The 25,231-nt window shown below is 36.0% G+C and overlaps 1 protein-coding gene across 1 annotated transcript in view; it reads left to right on the top strand.

The window, feature by feature from the left end:
• Positions 1-8,421, top strand: part of LOC129262152 (monomeric sarcosine oxidase-like) — a 29,544-nt gene extending 21,123 nt beyond the window's left edge. The window contains exons 4-7 of the mRNA XM_054900205.2: positions 1,620-1,761; positions 2,354-2,917; positions 4,745-4,891; positions 5,768-8,421. Coding sequence (XP_054756180.2) covers positions 1,620-1,761; positions 2,354-2,917; positions 4,745-4,891; positions 5,768-6,027 — 1,113 coding nt within the window. The 3' untranslated portion in view covers positions 6,028-8,421. The remainder of the gene's footprint in view (positions 1-1,619; positions 1,762-2,353; positions 2,918-4,744; positions 4,892-5,767) is intronic.
• Positions 8,422-25,231: the final 16,810 nt, after the last annotated feature.

The raw sequence follows: 25,231 nt of genomic DNA, 5'->3' as shown, positions 1-25,231 counted from the left end.
ATGCTGAGCAGGGGCGTCGATCCATTTTTCAGATTGGGGGGGCGAAATCATTAACGTTCCAAAGGCGCTCGATCGTACAAAACACCCACCCACACACACACACACACACACACACACACACACACACACACACCCTTACATATATATATATACATATTATATATACACACACACACACACACACACACACACATATATATATGTATATATATATATATGTATGACTCATGAGACACAGACACGTATCTCACTACACAGATAGTACGAGTGCCGAGAGTGAGCTCAAATTTCTTTATATTCTGAGCTGAAAACCTGATATTCTAAGCATTTTTGGTACCAATGATTAAGATTTGTATCTAAAAGAGAATAGATGCGAGCGCGAAGTGCGAGCTGAAAATTTTGATACTTCGATCTGAAAAAATGACAGTTTACTGGACGTTTTTGATAAAGAACAAGCTATATATCCAAGAAAAGATGATTGCAAATTGAAGCAGTTCTTTTGAGGCTTAGAACTGAAAATGGGACATTTACATTCACCAATTTAATCATGAAAAGTATGGGTTTTTGCTACAGAAATGATGCGAGCGCGAAGCGCGAGCTGAAAATTTTTATATTCCAATCTGAAAAGCGGACATTTTGAGCACGATTTTAAATAAAGAACGAGTTGTGTATCTCAATCTCGCTTGCTGAACATTACAATCTTGTTTTTTTTTAATGCATATCCGGAATTATTGGGGGGGGGGGCAAAATGATATGTTTGCCCCCCCAATATTTTCATTGGTGGGGCGATCGCCCCCCCTGCCCCCCCCCCCCCAGGATCGACGCCTCTGATGCTGAGCTGTATATAACGTCACCATAATCAAAATATGGGAGTATAAGAGACTTATAAATGGAGTTTACAACTGATTCATTCAGCGAGCGTCTTTATCGTCCTAGAAAACCAACCATCTTACTTACTTTCTGGACTAGTTTTTCGATATGTTTATTCCAGGCCAAAGTTTCATCACAAATCAGTCCTAAGTACTTAAATTCACGCACTTGGTTTATACGGGAATTGTTTAATGTTACATTCAAGACATTGCATTTAGCAAGCATATGTTTACTTCCGATTAGGATGCATTCTGTTTTATTACAATTGACACTCAGTTTGTTATTATTCATCCACTTATGAACATTCTCCAGGTCGGAGTTAAGAGCTGACTCTACGTTTTGGATCGATGGGTGAGAAAAGTAAAGAACCGTGTCATCGGCGTAAAATTGAACCTGACATAATTTCACACAGTCCATTAAATCATGTACATGATGAAAAATAGTGGTCCTAGCAGTGAACCTTGCGGGACTCCGCAGGTAATTTGAGATTCTGCAGAAAGTAATGTAATCCATGAGCACATCTGAATAGGAAAGGAATGACGAGAGAAGTAGGTTGAAAGCCAAATGGAAATGGATGGCAACAGAAGCATCAACAATGTAAACAAAGCTGAAGAAAATGACAAAGCTGCAACTACAAAACAAAACTATAAATGAAACCCAATATAAAAATAATGGTCTTATATTTCAAGAGGCAATTTGTCAGCAATTATGTTTCTCTTATTTCTTGCTAAATAATTATTTTTATACAGGAGGACAGAAAAGGTGAGCGTCAGATTTTTGGATGTCATTATGATGAGGGTCGTATAACAAGAGAGATTGACCGTGATTATGTGTGGGGTCTCCTAGCTAAGAGATCTATTCAACGATACAGAGACATTGAAAATGAGAGCGGTAAGAACTAATTAACTTTTATTTTAATTTATGGGCAATTTTAATTTACCTGGTTCTCAAGCTAGCCAAATAAAACAAAAGCTAATGACATTGTTTTTTCTTAAGACTACGAAATAGTTTGAATTATTTTATTATTATGATTTTTTAATTTACTGATTTGACAACAGATTTGAATTGAATGAAAGTACAATTTGGAAAATTCATTAATGTGGGGGGTATAGCAAGGATTATTTAGATTTGATCTGTTTAGTTTTCTTTGAAATGTACTTTTACTTTAAGAAAGTGTTAACTGATCACCCATTATTTATGGTTTTACTTGTCTACATAATATGTGTGAAGCCCTTTTGACCGGGAACCAAATAAGTCAAATTTACTTTTTCATTTTGATTTGCAATTTTAAATAGTGTTCATTTATTTCAATACTAATCTTTCTGGAAAATTTGTAAAGATTGAACTGGTAAGCCGTGAAATGCAAGGAATCTCCAAAGTTGTATTTTGGGGTGAATTTCATTTTTCACTTCCATTATATAGTTATTAAGTTTATAGCAGTAATCATAAAAGTTACACTGGCCATACTTAATATTCTTTGCAGACATTAATTTCTACAATGAAGTTGGATGTGTATTCATTGAAAAGACTGTTTCCCAAGAATTTGATGATTATCTTAACACTGCAAGGAAGCTGGAGGCATATATTGAAACTTACGATGCATCAGAATTCCACACCAGGTACCCTTATCTCAAGATCTCCCCAGACTGCCGATGCATCTGGGCTCCCCAAAACACTGGCCACATTAGTCCACGGAAGTTGGTGGCTGCCCAGCAGAAGATAGCCAGGTCACATGGTTGTGACATCATCAATGAGGTCGTAGTCGACATCATGGAGGAATCTGAAGACGGAGGTAAAAATCTTGTCAGGATCTCAACTGAAAGCGGCAGAGAAGTGCTGACCAGACGAGTTCTCCTCTGCACAGGATGTTTCAGTAATTTTCATCACCTCCTACCAGATGAGAAGAAGCTTGATCTGTTATTGTGCAAAGCTGTTGTGGTGAAAGCAGAGGTCACAAAAGAAGATGCCATGAAAATTGCGGACATGCCTACCTTCTGGCTGGGGCATGAACATGCCTACATTTTGCCTCCTATTCTTTATCCAGATGGTAAGTTCTAAATAGTCGATCACTATGGAAACTAAGTGAAACAGATCCTGATGTAAGAATTTTGAGAAATGCATGCAAGTAACCAAAGATGAGTTATCATTCATATTCTTCTGCAACCATTGATTCCTTGTTTCTTTGAAGACCTATAGTCTCCTAGGTTCAGGGTTATGGCTGTGAAGTAACTGACGTTATTGCTTAAAGTTCAGAATATTCGTCAATCCATAGATCAGGATTATTAAGCTATGTGATTGGTTACATTTGGCTTTAATGGGGAAAATCGTTACAGGAAAGATTAGTCAGAAAGATGACGAGATGCACAAAAATGTGTGCATTTAGAATAATGGTTAAGTTTACACAAAGTTGCTAGCTGCCGTCTCATTCACAATTTAATCCCGATTTTACTTCTCTCCGAAATTAATTATGTCTGTCATGAAATGAAAAGCAAATGATAATATTAGACAAGAATACACTGATTTTTCTTTTTTGTCTCACCTGCATATAATAGCAGAGTGAGACTCTATATGCCACTTTTCCGACGGCGGCGGCGGCGTCAACATCAAATCTTAACCGAAGATTAATTTTTTGAAATGACAGCATAACTTAAAAGTATATAGACCTAGTTTATGAAACTTGGACGTAAAATTATTCAAGTATCACTAAATATCCTGTCTGAGTTTCAGGTCAAATGATCAAGGCTAAAGGTTATTTAAGGTCAATGAACTGAGTCCATGTTGGGGGAATCAACATCAAAATCTTAACCTAAGGTTAAGTTTTTGAAATGTCGTCTTAACTTCTAAAGTATATGGACCCAGTTCATGAAACTTGGCCATAAGGGTAATCAAATACTACTAAATATCCTGCTTGCGTTTCAAGTCACATGACCAAGGTCAAATGTCATTTAGGGTCAATGAACTTTGACCAAGTTGGGGGTATTTGTTGAATTACCATCATAACTTCGAAGATTTATGGATCTGATTCATAAAACTTAGACATAAGAGTAATCAAGTATCACTGAACATCCTGTGCGAGTTTTAGGTCACATGGCCAAGGTCAAAGGTCATTTAGGGTCAATGAACTTTGGCCATTTTGGGGGTGTTTGTTGAATTACCATCATAACTCTGAAAGTGTATTGGTCTAGTTCATAAAACTTGGACATAAGAGTAATCAAGTATCACTGAACATCCTGTGAGAGATTCAGGTCACATGACCAAGGTCAACTGTCAATGGACTGTGGCCATGTTGGGGGTATTTGTTGAACAACCATCATAACTCTGAAAGTGTATGGATCTAGTTCATAAAACTTGGACATAAAGTAATCAAGTATCTCTGAACATCTCATGTGAGTTTCAGGTCACATGACCAAAGTCAAAGGTCATTTATTTATGGCCATCGAACTTTGGCCATTTTGGGGGTAATTATTAGATTGCTGTCATAACTTTCAAAGTTTATAGATTTAGTTTATAAAATGTGGATATAGGGGTAATCAAGTATCACTGACAAGTCTTAGGTCACATGATCAAGGTCAAATGTCATTTAGGGTCAATGAACGTAGTATTGTATCATTATGGAATGGTATTTTTTGTGAATAATTGTTTCATAGTAGTTTTTCAATTCAGCACTGCTGTTATATTGAATCGCGTAATGCAAGTGAAACTGCCGGATTGTATCTTTGTGATGCAGAAATAGGAAAATTTGGTCTAGCTTTCCCTTAATGTGTACTGAAATTCTTGTCAAGAATTAATCATGGGTTTGAAACCACCCACTATGATAAGATCCTTCTAAAGGGTGTTTGATGTGTTAATTATCATTTTGATTTCATCTTCGCAGGGAAGTACTTCATCAAGATTGGTTTGAGTTGCTCTCCCTCTGACAGCCTTCAAGGTCTTGACAAAGCCGCCCAATGGTTTTACAGCAAAGGAAAGGAACACCCTGCTGTAAAAGACACAAAAGATTCACTTCAAAGATTCATGCCAGGTGAAAATAAAAAACCCAGGTCATACTCTCAAGCATGATGTTAAATTCTACATTCAATGCTAGCCTTTATCATGTTCTGTTTGTGTCTGTGTTCACAATATAAGGGGAAATATCTGATGTTAAGTCCTCCTTAATTTGGAATTGCTAAATCCTTCCAGATAATTGCATGGGGGAAGCAAAAGATTTTGCTAATAATAAAATGTTGTGAATTATATAAATATTTAACATCATACAATTTATTTATTTATTTATTATTTTTATTTATTGTTTATTTATTTTTTTTTTTTTTATTTATTATTATTATTTTTTTTTTTTTTTGGGGGGGGGGGGGCTGCCATTGCAAGGTGGACTTTCATAATGGACTCTTAAGTGATTATCCTTCGATCTCAGAGGAATCTCCCTTTATGTGAACAGTTTTTTTATTATCATACTATAGGTTTCCTTCGTGTATATTTATGGTCATATTACTATAGTGGATCGAGAATTTACAGGGGGCATGCCGGGGACTAAAATCAATTACAAGCAGAATTTTACTTTCTCGTCACAATAATTTTGAAAAGCAGATAAAATGGGTCATTACCGCTGTAATGTGTGTGTTTTGTCCTCAAAAGTGTTTGGACACGTAAAAAAAAGAAACTGCCCTATTGATAGACAACATCGTGCATTTTGTGCATTTATTGCGATGACACCAATTTAGCAATGCTTTCCCCCTCACTAAAGTATAGGCAAAAATCTAGTTGGTGCATTTTCCGCTCAAGTATGTTTGAACAAGCAAAACTAAATCTAATGAAGATTTTTATTATGGTGGACAAACTTTGAGATATTTGGCCAGCTCATGCTCATAGTAATGATGTCTGTATACTATTGCATTTGCAGACCTGAAGCCTGTCTCGCTGATCACAGATAGCTGTATAACAACATCAACACCAACAAAGCAGCTGTACTGTGACATGCTTACTGCTCATACCGGGATCTTGGTGGGGATGAATGGCTGGGGAGCGAAGTCTAGTGATGAGATCGGTCGGATGGGTGCATCTATGATTGGCAAAGGATCATGGGATTACGACCTTCCTCACTTTGCTGCAGAAAATTTTAAGGTTCGGTTTAAGGAGGACAGCAAGAAAGATATAATTTAATGTACCATAATTTTAATACTACATGCTGCTTGTAAGGAGTGGCATGTAAACTGAGGAATGGATTATCAGACCACTGGATTATCTTAATTTAAAAGCAAAATAATGTTCCTTGAAAATTCAATTATACCTTATTACCTTTGATATGACACTTCAATCAAGAAAAATGAAGAAGGAATAACAAATGCATCGGGTTCCCAGCCAATCAGGGATATCAGGGAAAAATATTTTGCTTTTTTCTAGTCATGAAAAAATCAGGAAATTTGATTTTAAAAAATACCTCAGATCAGGGGAAAATGCCTCAAATGAGGGAAAAATCAGGGAATTTTTATCAGCCCAAAAGTCGAAGCACGGTAGTCAGTCAGCCTAAAATCAGGGAATTGTGTTTTCTTGAAAAGCTGGGAACCCTGCTTTGTCCACTTTATTTGAGGTTACTGCAAGTCATATCAATTTTATGACATTATAATAATGTCATAAAATTGATATGACCTTCAGTAACATCAAATAAGGTGGACAAAATACTTGTTACAAGGGGTTCATCAACGAAACTTCTTTGTTTCTTAAGATTATGGAATGCAAGCATTGTATCAATTTTATCAATACAAGGTGTGCTTTATCATTCCTACATCATTTAATTGAACAAGGTATTGCTTACAAAAGGGCAGAAAATGAACTCCTTTTTACAAATGTGATTTTCCTGTGAAATTAATGAAATACCACCTGCCATAATTAATGATTTTTTTTGTACACTATGATCAATACTGTTATTACTAATTCATGATGTATATGTTGCTTCAATAAAAGGGGAATATTTTATTTTTTACTTGTAAGGACATTTCTCAATTACTTGTATAATGCATACATGTGTATATCTTCATAAGTGGAGTAAGATGAGAAGATCAGATAATTTGTGTAATACCTATTGTAAGCAATTACATATGAAATATTGTAATTAAGGTATAGTAAAAAGGAATGAAATGAGAATATAATTATGCCCCAATGTCCATTGAACAAGTCAAGCTTGCCATGAAAAAAAGATACAGATCTAATATTTTTTATTAAGATATCAATCTATAAGATGATAAATGTATATAGAACAATATATGCAGATTTTGATAATTAAGGTATATATTTTATGGCACATTTTATTGTATATACATGTATAATCTGACAACAAAAAAACATGCAGTCTGTGTTGTGTTAAAAGTGCTCAACCAATCATTTAGATTAGAGTTCAGTGAATTCAGTGAATTTGAATGTTCGAAACCCGGACAAGGTTACAAACTGTCTTAAAGTTTTTTTTAATATCTTGAGATAGGTATCTAATCTTTATAATCTTTATGTATCAAGCCCTAGCTTTTATATAATTCAATTCCGCTTTATTTCCTTTTTCCCCTTTATTTCCTTAATCTCCCCTAACCACATTGAGCCATTATTCTCCTTCTAAAGCTCAGTAGGTTTGTATCTCAACAACATCATAATTACTATTTTTAAAGTTTGAATGCATTCTTGGATGAAATTTAAAAATGATGTATTTGAAAAGACATATTGCTTGAAGAGTGATATTGAACAACTAAGACAGACATGCATAATGAGAATCAATATATATCTTCAATCAAAATATCTTAATTTGGTACTGGTTTTATAGTTTTAAGTTGAGTAACTGTGGAAGATTGTTTGAATTATTAGGCCTATATAAAGGGCAGTGTCATATTGGACTCCCAACCACCAGAAGAAAATTGGATTGAATAACATTATTAACCATGTCTATTACAAAATTAATTATCTGTCAAAATATTTATGCCTATTTTTGCTCATAATGAGAACCTATATCAACTTTTATGAAATTATTCACCACAAAATGACAGGATAATTCAAATTTTCATATTTTTAAAATTAATTCATGGTGATTTAACATTTACTAAATTAATTGAATGTAATACTAATAGTATTAATACTCAAATAATCACTCTTGTTTGCCTCGTCACCTGAAATCAAGAGGCGATTATATGCTTTATATTCCACATGAGGAACCACTATAATGAAGAAACCGATATTCATACATCTCTACAAGAAAAAGTTTGATTTAAAAAAAATCAAGGTTTAATTGATAGATAGAGAAAATAAACCTGTTATCACTTGACTGACTTCTGACCAATCCTCTATAGCAAGATTCTTAGTATGCGGAATATAATTCAATATATTTTATTTCATGGAATATGTAACAAACAATATCAATTCATTGATTTTCTTTGTACATGTAACAAAAAGTTGGTTTTGAAATGTTTTGTGTATTATGCTAAGCGTAACATATGCCTATATGCTGCATGCTTTGTGATAATTTTCTATGAAACTGATTGAATGTGAAATAAACTGAAATAGAGTAATGTTGCAATAAAGACAATTTTTTCTTCCTGCCATTTCTTTCTCTATTTGATCTTGATTTTTTTAAATCATGATTTAACAGGTCCAGTCCATCTAAAAAAGAGTATAACACTAAAAATTTCATCGTAACTGGCCTGGATGTTAAGTAAGGAAGTTGTGGCATTTTAATGCTTTGTGAAAAATGTGAATTCTTTTTAAAACCTGCATCAGTCTTTTCCCCAATAGCCTTTTTGCAAAAAAGTGATATGCTCACATTGCAGGTGATATTCAAATGAGAAAGGAGAGAGCCGATTATGTCAAACTCTCTCTGTCCTTATTGTAATGTTTGGTATATGAAACAGTAGTATTACATTTTCCCCTTGTTGGTTTGATCCCAGAAGGAAAACATGGAATCATAATTGTATGTGATTTTTTGGACATCATCAAATCAATAGATATTTTTGATGCAAAAGAAATAGTTAATGTGTGTTATCCTTGGTTCTCTCATTTGCACATTGACCGGGATGCGCATAAAACTGTTTTGGGAAAAGTGAAGCTTTAAAAGAGTAGTGAATTAGAGTTGAGCGAGGGTCTTTGGGAGAGAGCTCCCCCACCATGACCCCACAAAATGGATAAGAATTGAACAGCTAGGCATGACATGTATTTTTTCTAAATATTAAATAGTAGTAGTACATAGGCGGATCCAGGGCGTAAATTGCCTATACCTCGATGTTCGTTAATCCGAAAAGGTAAAAGGGTTCGTTAATCCGAACATTTGTGGCGTTATTCCGAAGGTTCGTTATTCCGAAGGTTCGATAATCCGAAAACGAAATAAGGTTCGATGTTCCGAAGGTTCGTTAATCCGAAAACGAAATAAGGTTCGTTGATCCGAAGGTTCGTTAGTCCGAAAACGAAATAAGGTTCATTAATCATTTCGTTTTCGGACTAACGAACCTTCGGAATTACGAACCTCATTTCGTTTTCGGTTTAACGAACCTTCGGAATTACGAACCTCACTTCATTTTTGGACTAACGAACCTTCGGAATTACGAACTTCACTTCGTTTTTGGACTAACGAACCTTCGGAATTACGAACCTTCGGAAATACGAACCTTCGGAATAACGAACCTTCGGAATATCCGAACCTTCGGAATAGTAGTAGTAGTAGTAGTATTTATTTCCGTATTAAAAAGCACAATTATATACAATAAAATACGGTGGATAGCCCACATTCAGCGTGACTGGCACAGTAGCGCTGGTCTTCCGTGGGGTCCATAACATATAACATTAACGTATAATTTAGATACAATAAACCACATTAGAATAACAGATGTACAGAAGATAAATGAAAATGTAAATATCAACAGTAAACATATTTAGATAAAACCAAAAAAAAAAACCAAAAAAAAAAAAAAAAAAAAAAAAAAAAAAAAAAAAAAAAAAAAAACCTAACAGCGAATGGGGGGGGGGGGGGGGGGGGGGGGGGTACCGGAGTCCATGTGCTACAGATCAACAATCTTAGATTTGAAAATATTAATACTAGGGGATGATTTGATGTGAAGAGGAAGGGAATTATAAGCCATGGCGAAGCTTCGGAATTACGAATGTATGCGCAAAAGGTTAAAGGTTGTGCTTACTTAGTGTTGAAATTTCAATTTGGGTGGCAAAATTGTTACAAAATGCTTAAATGTATCCTTTTTATTTCAATTGACTAAAAGTGCAAGGGAAACGTATGAGAAATGTTTCGCAGGGTAAGTTTGATTTCGCCCTTTCCCCTTGACACAGCGTGAAAACAAGCATTTTTGCGCAAACAGATTTCTGCGAGCTTTACAAAAATGGACAGTGCTCACTCAAGTGTAACATTCTGTCAAAACTTTTACTTTCATTGGATAGATGAATCCAAACCCAAGATTATATGTGAAAAAATTACCCACAAGTTGTATATTTTTTTCATCCCCATGGATTTTTCAAAGTGTAAACTATTTTTGATACGCACTGTATAAAGTTTTTGCTCGCGCTTCGCGCTCGCATTGCCTTTAAGATGATTTAAATATCTTGCTCAATATGGAGCTTAGATATCAAATTTTGAAGTCAATATACAAAACATATTTTAGCTCAGAAATCGAAATTTATTTAATTTACAAATTGATGTTTAAAAAATTTGTAAAAATTTATGCTTTAGAGTCTGAATATTAACATTTTCTGCTCGCGCTGAACATAATGTTATTAGAATGTCCCGGTCCTATGTCAAAACTCAAAGTAATAATAATGAAACATATATCAACTGTTTTTTTTAACTGTGATCCATATCCACCTCACAATCTTCCTACAAAGTGCTTGAAATACAGAGCTTAAATTGACCCCCATTTCAGATCGGAATATCAAATATTTTAGCTTGCGCTTCTCGCTCGCTTTATTGATTTTCATGATGAAAAGGGTGTAGGGCCTATGTAGAATGCCCAGATTCTAGGTCGAAATCTGAAACACGCGCGTGCATGTTTATTCTGATTCGCAGCTTGTTCTCTATTTAAATCATTAGGAGCCTTTCCTGTTTCAGATCACAATATAAATTTTGTTTTGCTCGCGCTTTGCACTCGCATTATTTATCTAGGAAGATTTCTAATTACTCATCCTTTTCATGATTTACAAAACATGAATAGAGTGTCCCATTTTTAGGTGTAAATCTCGTTTTTTTTCCGCTCGCATCACTTGTTTATTTATGAACTTATCCTTTTCACGATTACAAAAAGTGAAATTTCCATTCTTCAGGTAGAAATGTCAAAATATTTAGCTCGCGCTTCACGCTTGCATTATTTGATTGTTGAGAAATGTGACGTATTCATGGCCACTGCAAGCAGCTGTTAACAGATCCTTTTTTGATCAGATCAAAATGTGTATTAAAAATTTCTGCTCGCGCTTCGCGCTCGCAGTAATTATTTAGCTGGATACACATCTCGTTTACAAACATTTCCCAGAATATTTAAATTTTAGGACAATACAATACATGAAATAAAAAATAGCTCGCGCTTCGCGCTCGCACTACCAGTATTTAAATAAGGCTTATGAGATTGTTACATATTTATGTTAATCTAAAAGAATAAAGCTTAGAAGTTACTATTAGGACTACCCCTTCAAAGAAACAAACAAAAATCAACTTCGGGCGGCCGATCGGGGAAAATGTGGCTGAAAAAAATTATCCCCCCCCCCCTATTGGCTAAGGCTGGATCCGCACCTGTTAGTTGTAGGAGTAGTAGTAGTAGTAGTAGTAGTAGTAGTAGTAGTAGTAGTAGTAGTAGTAGTAGTAGTAGTAGCAGTAGTAATAGTATATTATAATTTTTATTCTTATTCTTCTTATTATTATTATTATTATTGTTGTTATTATTAGTATCATTATTATTATTTATTAATTGTTATCATTATTAATTATGTCACTTTGGGCATTTTATCCTTCTTATCAGATTATTGTGCATTGACTATGATGCTCTATGTAATATTCCTGTTTTGTCTTGAGGGACCTGATTTTAATAAAAAAATATATATATAATTGGTGAGAAAACAAAGAGTCCCCAAAATTTACGCTCTTGGAAAAAACATCAAAAAACATTATTTTTTTTCAATTTTTATGTGTCTTGTAAATTACACCCTATGCACTACTCACGGCGCAAATTTTCTCAAATCGCTCGCTATTGCTGTCAAGTTCCATCGCCAAAAGGGAGAAAAAACATTTATTTAGACAAATATTTCGTGATATTTTTACTCAGTATTGAAGCAAGATGTCTGGAAGTAGAAGGAGGAAGTACCGTGATGATGATGAAGGTGAGGAATTGAGCTAAATAACGTTATAAACTTATAATTATTCCAGCCATTGTCGCTGTCGGCGTCGGTGCGTTTGTTCACGAGTCCCGTGTTGTAAAAAAATTGTGTGTGTCCCATCTGTGCATGTTGGTGTTAGTGCTCATTCATTGGCTTTGCCTTTATCGGGCGAAAAATATACCTAACTTTATGAACGTAAGAAGAAGATGAAGAAGACGCCGAGAAAGAAGGAGTTGGAAGAAATACGAAGAAAAATTAATTGGGGTAAATAAGAAGGAAAAAAAAGAGTTCCATATGGCATATGCACCCCCACTAAGTAAAATTAGGGTTATCGAAAACTCGGCTGACCGGCTCTGCCAGTCTGGCTCTGCCTCTGGCTCTGGGCAATATTGGCTTGCTATGGGCAAATGAAAAGCCAATGGGTGATTTCAAGTTCAGTGTTGACCTTTTGGTACACCTTTTGGTATACGATTATAAAACGAAACATAAAATGAAGGTGGTCCCGAAAATTCACTCACTAGTTGTTGAGATGTCAATAATTAGCCTAGGTATGTGCGAATGCGGGCGCATCGCGGGCGCTGGTTTTGGCTGCACGGTTTTCGCACGGGTTTTGCTGCAAGTGGCATCGCCTCTGTCTGGGCGGCTCCTCGAAAATGGGGTTTAATGCGCATGTGCACATAGTTGCATGCAATCTCGTGCCTTTTTACACACAGTGGCAAATTGTATAGAACGGATAGCGGTGCGTTCAACGCTAGAGGGCGTGTACATTTTGCTTATTACATGACGTCATCCAGCCACTGCCGAGAGCCACTTTATGAATGAAAATATAGTAAGCATGCGCAGTGCTACCTCGAGCGATGTTCGTGCAGGCTCCACTCCACTTCACTACCGCTACACTACGCTCCACCTACCCGAACATCGAGCCCGTGAACCAATTCGGATATACCGAGTCACAAAGGTGGGATGGCAATCATGATAATCGTTAAAATTAAACCAAAAAAATATAACGAAAAAGATGAATGACTGAATATCCTACTCTACACCCGTATTTCACTCCATCTCCATCCTCCGGCTATCCTCAAAATTGGTGATTTTGGGCCAGTATCAAATTCCTCACACGTATCATTCACGGCCGATTTCAAAACATTGTATGCAACGAACATAGAGGGCAGCAACACACATCAGTGTTGCTATTATATTAGGAAGATCCACTCGATACGCGTTTTGAAATCGGCCGTGAATAATACGCATGTTTATTGAGATAGGCTGCTTATTCTGTATTGAAAACATGCTTAAATTATCTCACTTCAGATCAGAATATCAAAAATTTTCTTCTCGCGCTTCGCGCTTGCATTATAAATGTAAGCAGGCCTCTACAAAAAAAAATCATAAAAAAATTTGCTTGCCCGATTTTTTTTTCAAAAATTCTTTTGCTCTTAATTATATTCTTTTCTGTCCTGGCTGAACTTGATTTACTGGCGCTGCCCTTGGCATTTCTTTTTCTTGACTCTTGTTCAAGTTGTTCTGGTCACCGATCACGACAACAAAATTCGCCTATTTTAGTCTGACGACTCATTGTTTATTTGATTTGAAGTTGAAGCCGAGTCTTGGCCAGGGTGACCAGATTTCACAAAATGAAATACAGGACAATCGACAAAAAAAAGATCAAGAAAGAAGGCTACACAGTGTTAGACTTGTGAAAAAAATATACAGAATTGGAAATGAGGGTGAACGAAAGAATGAAGGAGAGAAAGAAAAGAGATGAATTGAGAAGAAAGAAAGAAAAAATGAAGGGGAAAATGAAGGAAATAATAACAAATATAAGAAAGTTCTAATAAAAGAAGGATGAGAGAGAGAATAAAAATAGATAAAAAGGTTTCCGTCATGAATATATAAAGAAAAGAAGGGAAGATGAATAAATGTGTAAAAGTCAAAATAAAGAAGAGAAAGACAAAAAGAAAGTAAGAAAAAAGGAGGAGGAAAGAAAGAATGAAGGAAAGAAAATGTTTCCTTCATTCTTGGAAAGAAAGAAACAAAGAAAGAAGAAAACAGGAAGGAAGAAAGGGAAAGAAAGTATAAGGGAAAAGAATAAGAAGGACAAAATGAAAAAATAATGAAAGAAAGAAAGGAGGAAAGAGAGGGAGGAAAGAATGAAGGGAGGCCAGAATGAAAAAAAAAGAAGAAAATAATGAAAGGAGAGAAAGAACGAAAATAAAAACGAGTGGAAGGGAGAAGGAATGAAGGAAATAAAAAAAGGAAATGTAATAAAGAAGGCAAGAGAAAGAAGGAAAGAAAGAAAATGAACAGAGAGAGAGAAAGGATCAGGAAATAAAAATAGATATGTAACAAAAAAGGGCAAGAAGGAAGGATAGAAAAGAAAAAAAGAGGAAAAGTTCAAACTTCAAGCAAATAAAAACAATCCAATCATAGAACAAAAATCCTAATGATATTTGGTGTTTTTTTATATATTTAAAAAAAAAAAAAAAAAAAAAAATGTTTTAGAAATGAATAAAATACGGGACGTCTGGTCACCCTGATCCTGGCCGAGTCAGTCCGAAGCTTGCATGCATTCAGCGCGATCTAGCTCGAGAGTCGACTGGCTCTCGATCGCTCGTGTACGTCCGTACATGTACTGTAGCGCTCAGAGGGCGAGAGAGGGGTTTTCCCAGCTAGCTCCTTCGTTGATTAGTAGCGCATACGCACAGTGTAGTTTAGAAAGTAAGATGGCAGCCCCCATCGAACGGGACTGCTGGCTATAAATTGTCGGTAAATTGGCGCTGATTTGACATGTTTCCACTGTTATTTTACTGGTATGACATTGTATGAGAGATAATTGGCCGATGATTGCAATTTATCAAACAATTATTAAACTTTTACTGTCGATTTATCGTTTTCATTTTCAAAACAACCACTTGCCCGATCGGGCAATTGACTTTGAAAAATGCTTGCCCGCACATCAATTTCACTTGCCCCGGGCAAGCGGGTTTCTCGTGCCCTGATGTAAGACGATAACCAATTACCCATCCTTTTAATGATTTAGAAAACATGAATATAAAATAGTGTTCCGTATTTAGGTCTATAAATCTCCATTTTTATCCGCTCTCGCTTCGTGCTCGCACTGTGTACCTATATTACTTATTCTGTTCATGATTAAACAAAGTGCTTGAAATGTCAATTTTTAAGGTCAGAATTTCAAACATTTTCAGCTCGTGCTTTGCGCTCGCATTATTTTGATTGAAATATGCATCATCTTCATGGCTAACTGTAAACTGCCATTACAAGTCCCTTTTCGATCAGGCCAGAACGTATATTTCTTTCTTCTTTTTTTTTTCCTTTTTTTTTTGCTCGTCCTTAGCGCTCGCAGCAATTTTAGTTAAATACGCATCTTGTTCAAGTTCACAAACATTGCCCAGAATGTTCAATTTTGAGGATAAAATACTCCTCAATAAGCCACACACACATTTGAGAGAGAGAGAAAAAAAAAACCTCAAAGAGATATATTGGCTGAAATAGCAAACATGGGTCAAAGAAAGAAGCACATGGCTCAAGATTATGGGATTCTCAGAATTTAATGCATAGAGTATAGACATGATTATAATGTACATATTAATAATGGCAGTTAAAAGGAGGATAATCCTTGTGACTTGGTCTTATAAAAATTTCGGCTCGCGATTTGCGCTCGCATTAACGGTTAAAAATATTACCTGATGCATCCTATTCATAATTACAAAAGTGCTTGAAATTTCCAGTTTTCATGCCGTAATATCAGATTTTGCGCCTCATTAGGCATTAATAGATAAGATATTAATTTAATGATTAAATTGTCCCTTTTGTTTCATCTCGCGCTTAGCAAGAGGAATAGGAAGATATTCTTTATTTTCATGTCCCGGTCCATTGTCAAATCTATCAGCTCTTTATTAAGTGCGATCCAAATCCACCTCACAATTTTCCTACAAAGTACTTGAAATATAGAGCTGAAATTGACCCTTTTTTTCAGATCGGAATATCAAATGTTTTAAGCTCGCGCTTTGCGCATGCTTTGATTTTCATGTTAAAAGATTTATTTAGAATGCCTAGATTGTAGGTCTAAATCGGAAACACGCGCGCGTATGTTTATTTAGATACTCAACTTGTTCTCTATTTAAATCATTATCCAGTTTCAGAAAAAACTTCTGCTGTGCTCGCATTATTAATGTACGCAGAACCCCTATTACTCATCCTTTTCATGATATACAAAACATGATTAGAGTGTCCCGTTTTTTAGGTCTAAATCTCGATTTCTCCACTCGCGCTTCGCGCTCGCATTAATTGTTATATAGCGATGATCCTGTTCACGATTACAATAATTGATTTAAATTTTCCATTCTTTATGTAGAAATGTCCAAAAAAATTTGGCTCGCGCTTGCATTATTTTATTGTTGAAATATGTAACGTCTCCATGGCTAAGTGCAATAAGCAGTACTTAACAGGTACTTTTTTAATCAGTTCAAAACGTATACAAATATCTTATGCTCGCACTTTGCGCTCGCATTACTAAAGTAACAAAGATCTCCAATTACTCATCCTTTCCATGATTTGCAAAACATGAATAGACATGTCTTGTTTTTAGGTCTAAAACTTCAAATTTTCCGCTAGCGCTTCGCATCAATTGTTAAGTTATATACCTATCCTGTTTAAGTTACAAAAAGTGCTTATGAATGATATCCATTCTTAAGGAAAAAATTCAGCTCGCGCTCGCATTATTTGATTGTTGAAGTATGTAACGTCTTCATGAATAAAATTCCATCAGCAATTTCTGCTCGCGCTTCGCATTCTTGGTAATAATTTAGTTGCATACACATCCTTTTCATGATAAACGTTGCCCAGAATTTTCAAACTTTAGGAAAAAATACATGAATAATAATAATAATATAGGGTATTTATATTGCGCACATATCCACCTTGTTAGGTGCTCAAGGCGCTCCTATATTACCCGGCTAAGCTAGGCGTTCATAGCGCACACAGCTTTTTAAGGAATTACTTCCTACCGGTACCCATTTACCTCACCTGGGTTGAGTGCAGCACACTGTGGATCAGTTTCTTGCTGAAGGAAATTATGCCATGGCTGGGATTCGAACCCACGACCCTCTGTTTCAAAGTCCGAAGACTAATCCACTGGGCCACAACGCTCCATGAAAAAAAAAAAAAATAGCTCGCGCTTCGCGCTCGCATTATATAAATAAGGATTATGATATTATATATTTATGTTGATTTATAAGACAAAAGCTAAGAAGTGACATAAGGACTACACATGTACCCCTTCAAAGAAACCAACGTAAATCATCTTCGAGCGGACGATCGGGGAAAATATGGCTGAAAAAAAATTCCGCCCCCCCCCTATTGGCGAAGGCTGGATCCACCCCTGCATCCTATTTATTTCTCTACTTCCTTCCATCTCTCCATTCTTCCAGGAGCCGCGGAACAGTTTTGAAAGTTGGGGCTAAACATGCAAAAATGTTTTAAACATTTCTACCAATAGAATTGTTAATGAAAATAATCCGGTACAAAAATCGACGTCATTCTTCCTATTTTTAAATTACTTTTAAAAAAATGGGAGGGTCGGCCATACCTCCACTGCTAGTAATATGATTATACCATCCGTCAAGATGTTTTGAAGAAAAAAATTGTTAAAATTTTAGAGATAATCATGAGGATTGCCCTGGGAGAAATCTTTTAAAGAGGGGTTGCTGGCTTTGAAAAAAAAGCCAAAAGAAAGAGGTTATCTCTCTAAAGATAAGTTGATTTTGGTCAAATATCATACTAAACTGATTTCCAGGGGGTGCTGCCTCTGGTGCAGGGGCGGCGATCCTGGGGAGAGGCGGGGGGGGGGGGCTCAATGCCCCCACTTTTTAAAGCACTAAAAAGTGCCCTTTTTCTGTTCCCCCACTTTCAACTTCGCTCCACTCCCCCTGCCATACGTGTACAAAAAATGCACCTCCAGAAAAAACAAATCTTTGGGGTCACAACCCGAGCACCCCACTTCCCAGGGCCATACAAGGATTCTAATTCATTAATCTTAAAGAAAGCATGAGACATTTGTTGGAAAAAATTGAAGGAGGCCTATTAATGGCTGCATATGGTCCTACCGTTACACTAGATCTGCGCACAAAACTGGTTTCATAGGACACGCAAAAGGCATATAAAAACTTTCGTTCTTAGATCTTAGTGGAAAAATTGGGATCAAGCAAACAGGTTTTAGAAACCATGCTGCGTTGGCGTTCGAGAATCTGGGAAGTATGATACATCTGCTAGCTTATTTGTACTGTTATTTCTGGCCATTGTACTTAGATCTATATTTTAATGTGGAAACAATTTTTTTATGATACAAATCGAGTGAGGCAAGCACAATGATATGGGGCAGAGCCTTCATGGAGTCTTCATGCCCCAGACTGTATATATTTTGACATCAACTAACTCTAAAAACAAGTGTTTATGTTTTATTTTGTATAGTTTATGTTTTAAGTATAAGGTAAAATTATCATTCTCGGAGTGTCAGTTAATGCTGCAAAAGATGTACAGTATAAGGCCTACTCTTTTGCAGCACTATCCAGCTACCGCGGCGAGGACGCCCTCCGAGAATGTAGCCATATCAAAACTAAAAACAACTGCCCCTTAGATTACTGGTGGATCTAGGGGCATAATTATTGAGAGCCAAAATCGTAATTTGTAATATAAACATGCCCTTTTTACCCAAGCATGCCCCCCCCCCCTTGAAAGTGAGGATATACATATATATATATTTTTTTGCTTGTCAATTTTTATGGACGTGAAATGAAAACATTTTGTTTATATGCTTATCAAATTTTCATCGGGAAAATGTGCCCCCCCCCTTTGGAAAATCCTGGACCCTCCCTTGCCTAGATGTAGATGTTTAAAGAATTAATTCATTATTTTGAAAGTCATAGTGCCCCCCCCCCCCACTGGTATCACAATTAGATATGAAAATGTCATATGTTACCATATGAGTCCTGTAAAAAATTTGATTAATTAATTGATATATTAAATAATTAATTAATTCATTCATTAATTAAAAAATCTGAGTCCCTCCAGCCCCATGCTTTAGTTACAGTGTCACCACGGCAGAAAATTTATGTCATATCTAATCCTTATATCAGCAAGAGGTATGAACATACTATCCGTCACCAAACGACTGCATTTGAGCCATTTATTTTCCCTTTTCTCTTCTTTCTATTTTTTTCTTGTTATTTAATCATTGTTTATTTGGATAAGCTCGGATCCGAGACTAACTGGTACGGTGAACGCACTTTCGTTCGAGTTGTGTATTTGCGTAATAATACGCGAGGCGAGAAAGGACACGCCCACAATCCCTCGTTCAGTGCCGAGCTCTGTGCATACGTGCTGCACGAAATTTCAAAGTGAAATTTGTACACAAATCTGTCACAATTCAGACCCACATTAGCCTCAGATAAACAGATATTTAGATCTCTTTTGGAATACTAAAAGTCATTCACTGGGTTTTTTTTAATATGCTGATTCAGGTGAGGTACTTCTCAATGCTTTTAAACATAGATTTAAAAACTTAGACTTTCGTTTTGAGATCCCTACTAAAATTGAAAATAAAAACATGGAGAAGGTTCAGAATGATATATCTAGCCATAATATAGAACATATATGATGGGGGAGTGGAAATACATACCAAAATATGGCTTTATTCCGTCAAATTTCGAGCAGGATCTAGTGCATGTAATTGTCCATAGACATTGTAGTCAGTAAACGGTCTGTGAGTCTAGACTAGTCAAACTATCGGCTGATAATCGTTAAAATACCCATTCCGGTATCAGCGCTTCTCGCTAGCATAGCGGGAAGAGGTCTTGACTGCAGATAAAACGAGGTGAGTTCGAGTCCCAACTAAAGGTAAGCAACAGTAAAAAAATGATAGAAAAATCTGAGATGAACGAACCGGAAGTCTCAACAATCTTTTGTTATTTTTGGTGGGGGGTGCATATGGAACTCTTTCCGAAAAAAAGATGAAAAAGCCTAAACTAAAAATTGAAGAAATACGAAGAAGCAAATAAGCCAATAATTAATAGGTCTAGATCTACATAGACCTAATCGCAAATAGATCTTCGCAAAGGATCATGGGATCAAAAAGGGGGCAATAGCGGCGCTATTGTTCAGATGCGACAATGCGAATGCTAGCAGCCGATAATATAGTGTACCATTTACATAGCGCATCAAAATACAATCGATGCCTGCAGCCAACATTATGCTTTCTTCAAGTAAACGCCTTGTCCAATTTTTTCCAGAGGCAGAGTTTAACAACATCACTTTTCTTCTTGATTATTTATGGGTGGCAGAGATAGATGTGCTGTCTATAGCTGCAAGAATTACCACAGATTTAAGAAGACAAGTGCAATTTTGTTTCATTTTTGCTTACTGTCTGTGCGTATTCTGAGCTGTGCAGTGCGCTTTATGCACGGACTGTAGGCACTCGGCCCAGGGACAGTGTACGTTGACGAGGTGGAGGAAAGTCCCAGAATTCCAAGGAAAATAATCAAATGATGATCAATAAAACAAACTCTGCAGTCTGCAGTAGAATTGATTACTTTATTTTAGTTATATATTTTAGTGATAATCGATTGTCAAGAATGCATGTTTTATAAATGATTATCTCAATCATGATTTTATTCAGATAGCTCTGTTTTCCTTTTCTCTCCACAGATACATAATTATTGCATGTAATTCAGGATCACGGCCGGACATTCTGAAGTTTTATTAGTGGCCTGGTCCCGAGATTTTATAATACTGCAAAGACAAAATAATGAATTAAATATTTTAAAAATGTGAGAAAAGATGAAAGTATGATGAGAGGAAAATAAGTATAAAAAAGAAAGGAAATGAGGAAGGTGATCTGTGAGAGAAGTAAATAGTGACTGAATGCGATGAATTCAATTCTCGCTACCCCAAATAGGAACAAAAATCTCATAATGCGCGAGACGAGATAATTTTCACTCCGTCGGGTCGTCATCACCACTTCCGGTTCAGAGTCATGCTCGCGCGAGGTTCGCGATGGTCGCAAACCCATTGCTCAATTTTTAAATTTGATATTGCTGATTGACAAAAATGAATGAATATGACTGACAATCTAACACTGATTCTAGGGAGGGTACCTACTGAACTTACTTTTTCCAAATTGGAAAGATATATCACCATTATGGAACTATATTTTTACTGGCGGAAGAATTAGGGTCATTTTACTCACTCAAGTGATGAATTTGGTCCCAGCAGGTGTAGTCTTCATAAATGCGGATTTATTTTCAAAATGAGCCGGTCGAGGTACCCTTTTCTGGTCAGATATGGAATGTCAGACATTTATCCTATCCACTGGTAGTAAACATTCAACCCTCAAATTTCCTCCTTATTTTTTATGAATTCTTTTTAAGTGCCACTTTAACACACGAGTCTATGGGAAATGAATTAGGCCTGTGAGCCCCGATACTGAGTTTTCCACCATGCTGAAATCGATGCCAATCAGCGTAATATGTACAGATTATAATACTTTTTATTTAATTTGGTCAGTTTTGATTCCATTTGAATTATAAATTTAAAAAATATATATATTTCACGTGAAAATAATTTTTATTCGTGTTTTTATTTGGTTATAAAAAATGAATATCTTAAAATTTTGCATTTAGCGACCGGCCTGACATCACGATCGTATTCGACCAGACGCTAAATATATACAGCCTTCATTCCGTTCAATTTTTCGTCGACCACAAAATGGATAAAAAATCAGTTTCGGAACTTAAAAAAATCTTAACTGACAGAGGAATACCGTGCAATGGAAAGCATCGGGCAGAATTAGTGACTTTAGCAGAAAAGGCCGTTAAACTGTATCGTGAAAGAGAGGGTTGTGATCAGTAGCGTACCGTGACTCGGAGGAGACAAAGCATTGGGGGGGGCAAAGCATTGTTCACAGACAATGCAGTGCCCCCCCCAGTGCTTTGTCTCCTGCGGTTCACGGTACGCTACTGGTTGTGATCACGAACTTTCCGAGCGAAAGCGACGTTGTGTTGAACTGATGGCACTGTTGATCTGAATGGCAAAACAGTGCATTGGACTTCCGAACAGGAAGTTGTGATACCGAAAAGCTATCCCATAATGCAATGCACGTTACAGGGATTTTCCCGGATCTCGGCGAAATCGCTATTTGGGGTAGCGAGAATTGAAGATGCAAATTTTGAAATAATATTTGTTTTATTAAGAAAATTGAATATGTATCATTATATGAATTAAATTTCCATCAGCTGCTTTAGACAAAATAAAATTACAGAGAGGTTAGAGGGGGACCATGAAGAATACTAGGGCCTATACGGCTTCATAAAATGTTTTAAATTCAGGGATTTATTTAATCTTTATTCTGCATGTCATAGGCCTATATATACATGTATATATATATTTCTTAATATGTATACAGTGCGTATAAAAAAAAACGGGACAGATTTTAAAAGTATATAAAATTTTTGTTTCGAATTATGATCTCTATATTTTGGTGTTAATAGGTGCTCTGAAGTCTTATCCTTCAAATGCCATTAAAATAATTTAGTTTCGTTCATGCTTGTTTTTGTCTGGGGTTAAATAGTAGGCTTGCACAAAAATGGCATAAAATGATAAATATGATGGTCGGACTTCTTGCTAATCGGCAGACTTCCTCTTAACCTTTTCATTATCTTTGCCATAATTTTCGAATTATGCGGTTAAAATTCATTTCCAAATCTACTTAAATTTGCTTGAATTGTTCTTTGGTTGTTCTCTTTTAGCTTTGAATATTCCTTCTTTAGGCAAGAACAATTTTTTTTAAACCGAAGTATGGGAGAGCGTGTTTTTTTCTTCAAATCCTTTCATTGTGTGCTACAAAGGTTATGGTGCCTTTGAACAGTGGCATACTGATGGGTGGGGGTTCGGGGTGCCCCCCCCCCAAAAAAAAAAAAAGGGAAATAACAGAAAACATAGACAGTGAAATATGATATCATTTTCTGAATAAAAAAAATGGATATTTAAATTAAAAAAAAATTGATATTTAAATTTTAAAAAGTAGAAAAGTTTGCTTGCTCGCTTCACAACTTTTTAATACATTTTACCAGATCTGCCATATCTTGCTCCTTCAAACTTGACTCAATACACCATTGCCACTGAAAGACATGAATCCTTTCCTGTTTGTCCTGTCAAGCACATAATTAAACTTGGTGAAGGATTCAATAACACCTTAAAAATAGGATTCATGTCTTTTATAGGTACCATAACATAATTTGTTTCACTTAATAAAAGGGATTTGCATAATTACAAATTCTCCCAATTAATAATGCAAATCTTCGTACTTGGGTTGACAAGAAGTCTTCTTTTCTTACTAATATGAAGGAAATTCCAAGGTAAAATAAGTTAAAATGAAAAACAAAATAATTCAGGTAAATAAATAAATTTGTAACTGAAATTTGACAGAATAATTCAAACATTATGGCAAAGATAATATTAAGATGAAGAGGAAGTCTGCTGATTAGCCAAAAGTCTAATCATCAAATTTCTCATTTCTGTCATTTTGGCGCAAGCCTCTTTTTGAACCCCCAACAAAAGCGTCCCGTGTTCGCTCAAGCATGAACAGAATTTATTTCTTAAAATGGCATTTCAAAGATAAGATCTCAGACCATCTATTAACATCAAAATATAGATATAATGATATGGAACAAATTTTTTATAGACTTTTCAAAACTGTCCCGTTTTTTTTATACGCACTGTATATACTGTACGTATATATACACACACACACACTAGCTTATTTTTAATATACTATATTTGGTCTCTCCGGCCGCTTGATCCTCGAGTCTCACACCCCCCCTCTCTAACATTAGATCTTGTAATGATCAAAATCAAAAGCCTGATTTGCAAAGGACTATATTTCCCCCGAAATAACAAAAACTAGCTAAATTTACTAGTTATAGAGATAAAATATATTATGGTCTACATTATGATTCTCGTCAATATTCTTTAATGGAAAAATAGCATCAGGCTCTCTTCTGATTGCCGAATAATCTGTTCTAAAGACAATCGGCCGTTTGACCCGCAATCACCATGCTCACTTTTCCCACAAAATCTTCCCAAATTTAGCCCCAGAAAACTATGAAAATATTGTGAGCATTGATTTCATACTTTCACTGTGCAATCATGGTACAAACTTTGTTCTATACCGGGTAAATCCAGATTCAGTGTCCAAAATAATTTCAATACGAAGAAATCAGACTTGAAAAAGCCTGGATTTTGAGTGATACTGCACAAAACATATGGCGTTGTATGGCTTTCTGAAAGCCGATTCCGCGTTTGCTCCCTTTTCATTTCCGTGATACTTTGATACTTAGCGACGAACGCTATTTGCGATAAGGTCTATGGCAATATGCCAATGGCCAATTGTGAAAGGACATTAGTCTATCAAAGTGCATGCCCGAATACCCCACCACTTTCCAAATTAAGCATACTGGTACTTGCCATAGTACTGTGTGTAGATTGTAGCCATTCAACATGGTGGTGGGGGTATTCTGCTTCTGCACTTACGCCAAAGCAATTGAATCTAACAGCTCTAGATAATTTTAAAAAGAGAAGAAAAAATGTGGATGAAGATCATGAAGATGAAATTTTGACAAAGATTGAAAGTTTGAAGTTGGATTAAGAAGACAGAGGTAAAGACATTAAACAAGGCACGACGTTAGCAGTGGCCCATGGCCACCAGAAATTTAACTTGGGCAACCATCATTGAAAAATGCTAAGTTTTGATGGCCCAAATCAGGCAACTAGTAATTTTTAAAGCATGGCCATGGTTCGAATCCCAGCCATGGCGTTATTTCCTTCGGCAAGAAATTTATCCACATTGTGCTGCACTCGACCCAGGTGAGTTAAATGGGTACCTGGAAGGAATTTATTCCTTGAAATGCCAACGCGCTGTAAAAAGGCTGCGAGGCTAAAGCCAGGGTAATAATATCCA

This window comes from Lytechinus pictus, chromosome 5 (genome assembly GCF_037042905.1).
Source record: "Lytechinus pictus isolate F3 Inbred chromosome 5, Lp3.0, whole genome shotgun sequence".
Classification (NCBI taxonomy): domain Eukaryota; kingdom Metazoa; phylum Echinodermata; class Echinoidea; order Temnopleuroida; family Toxopneustidae; genus Lytechinus; species Lytechinus pictus.
Note: the sequence above shows the minus strand (reverse complement) of the source record. Positions and strands in the feature narration are given on the sequence as shown.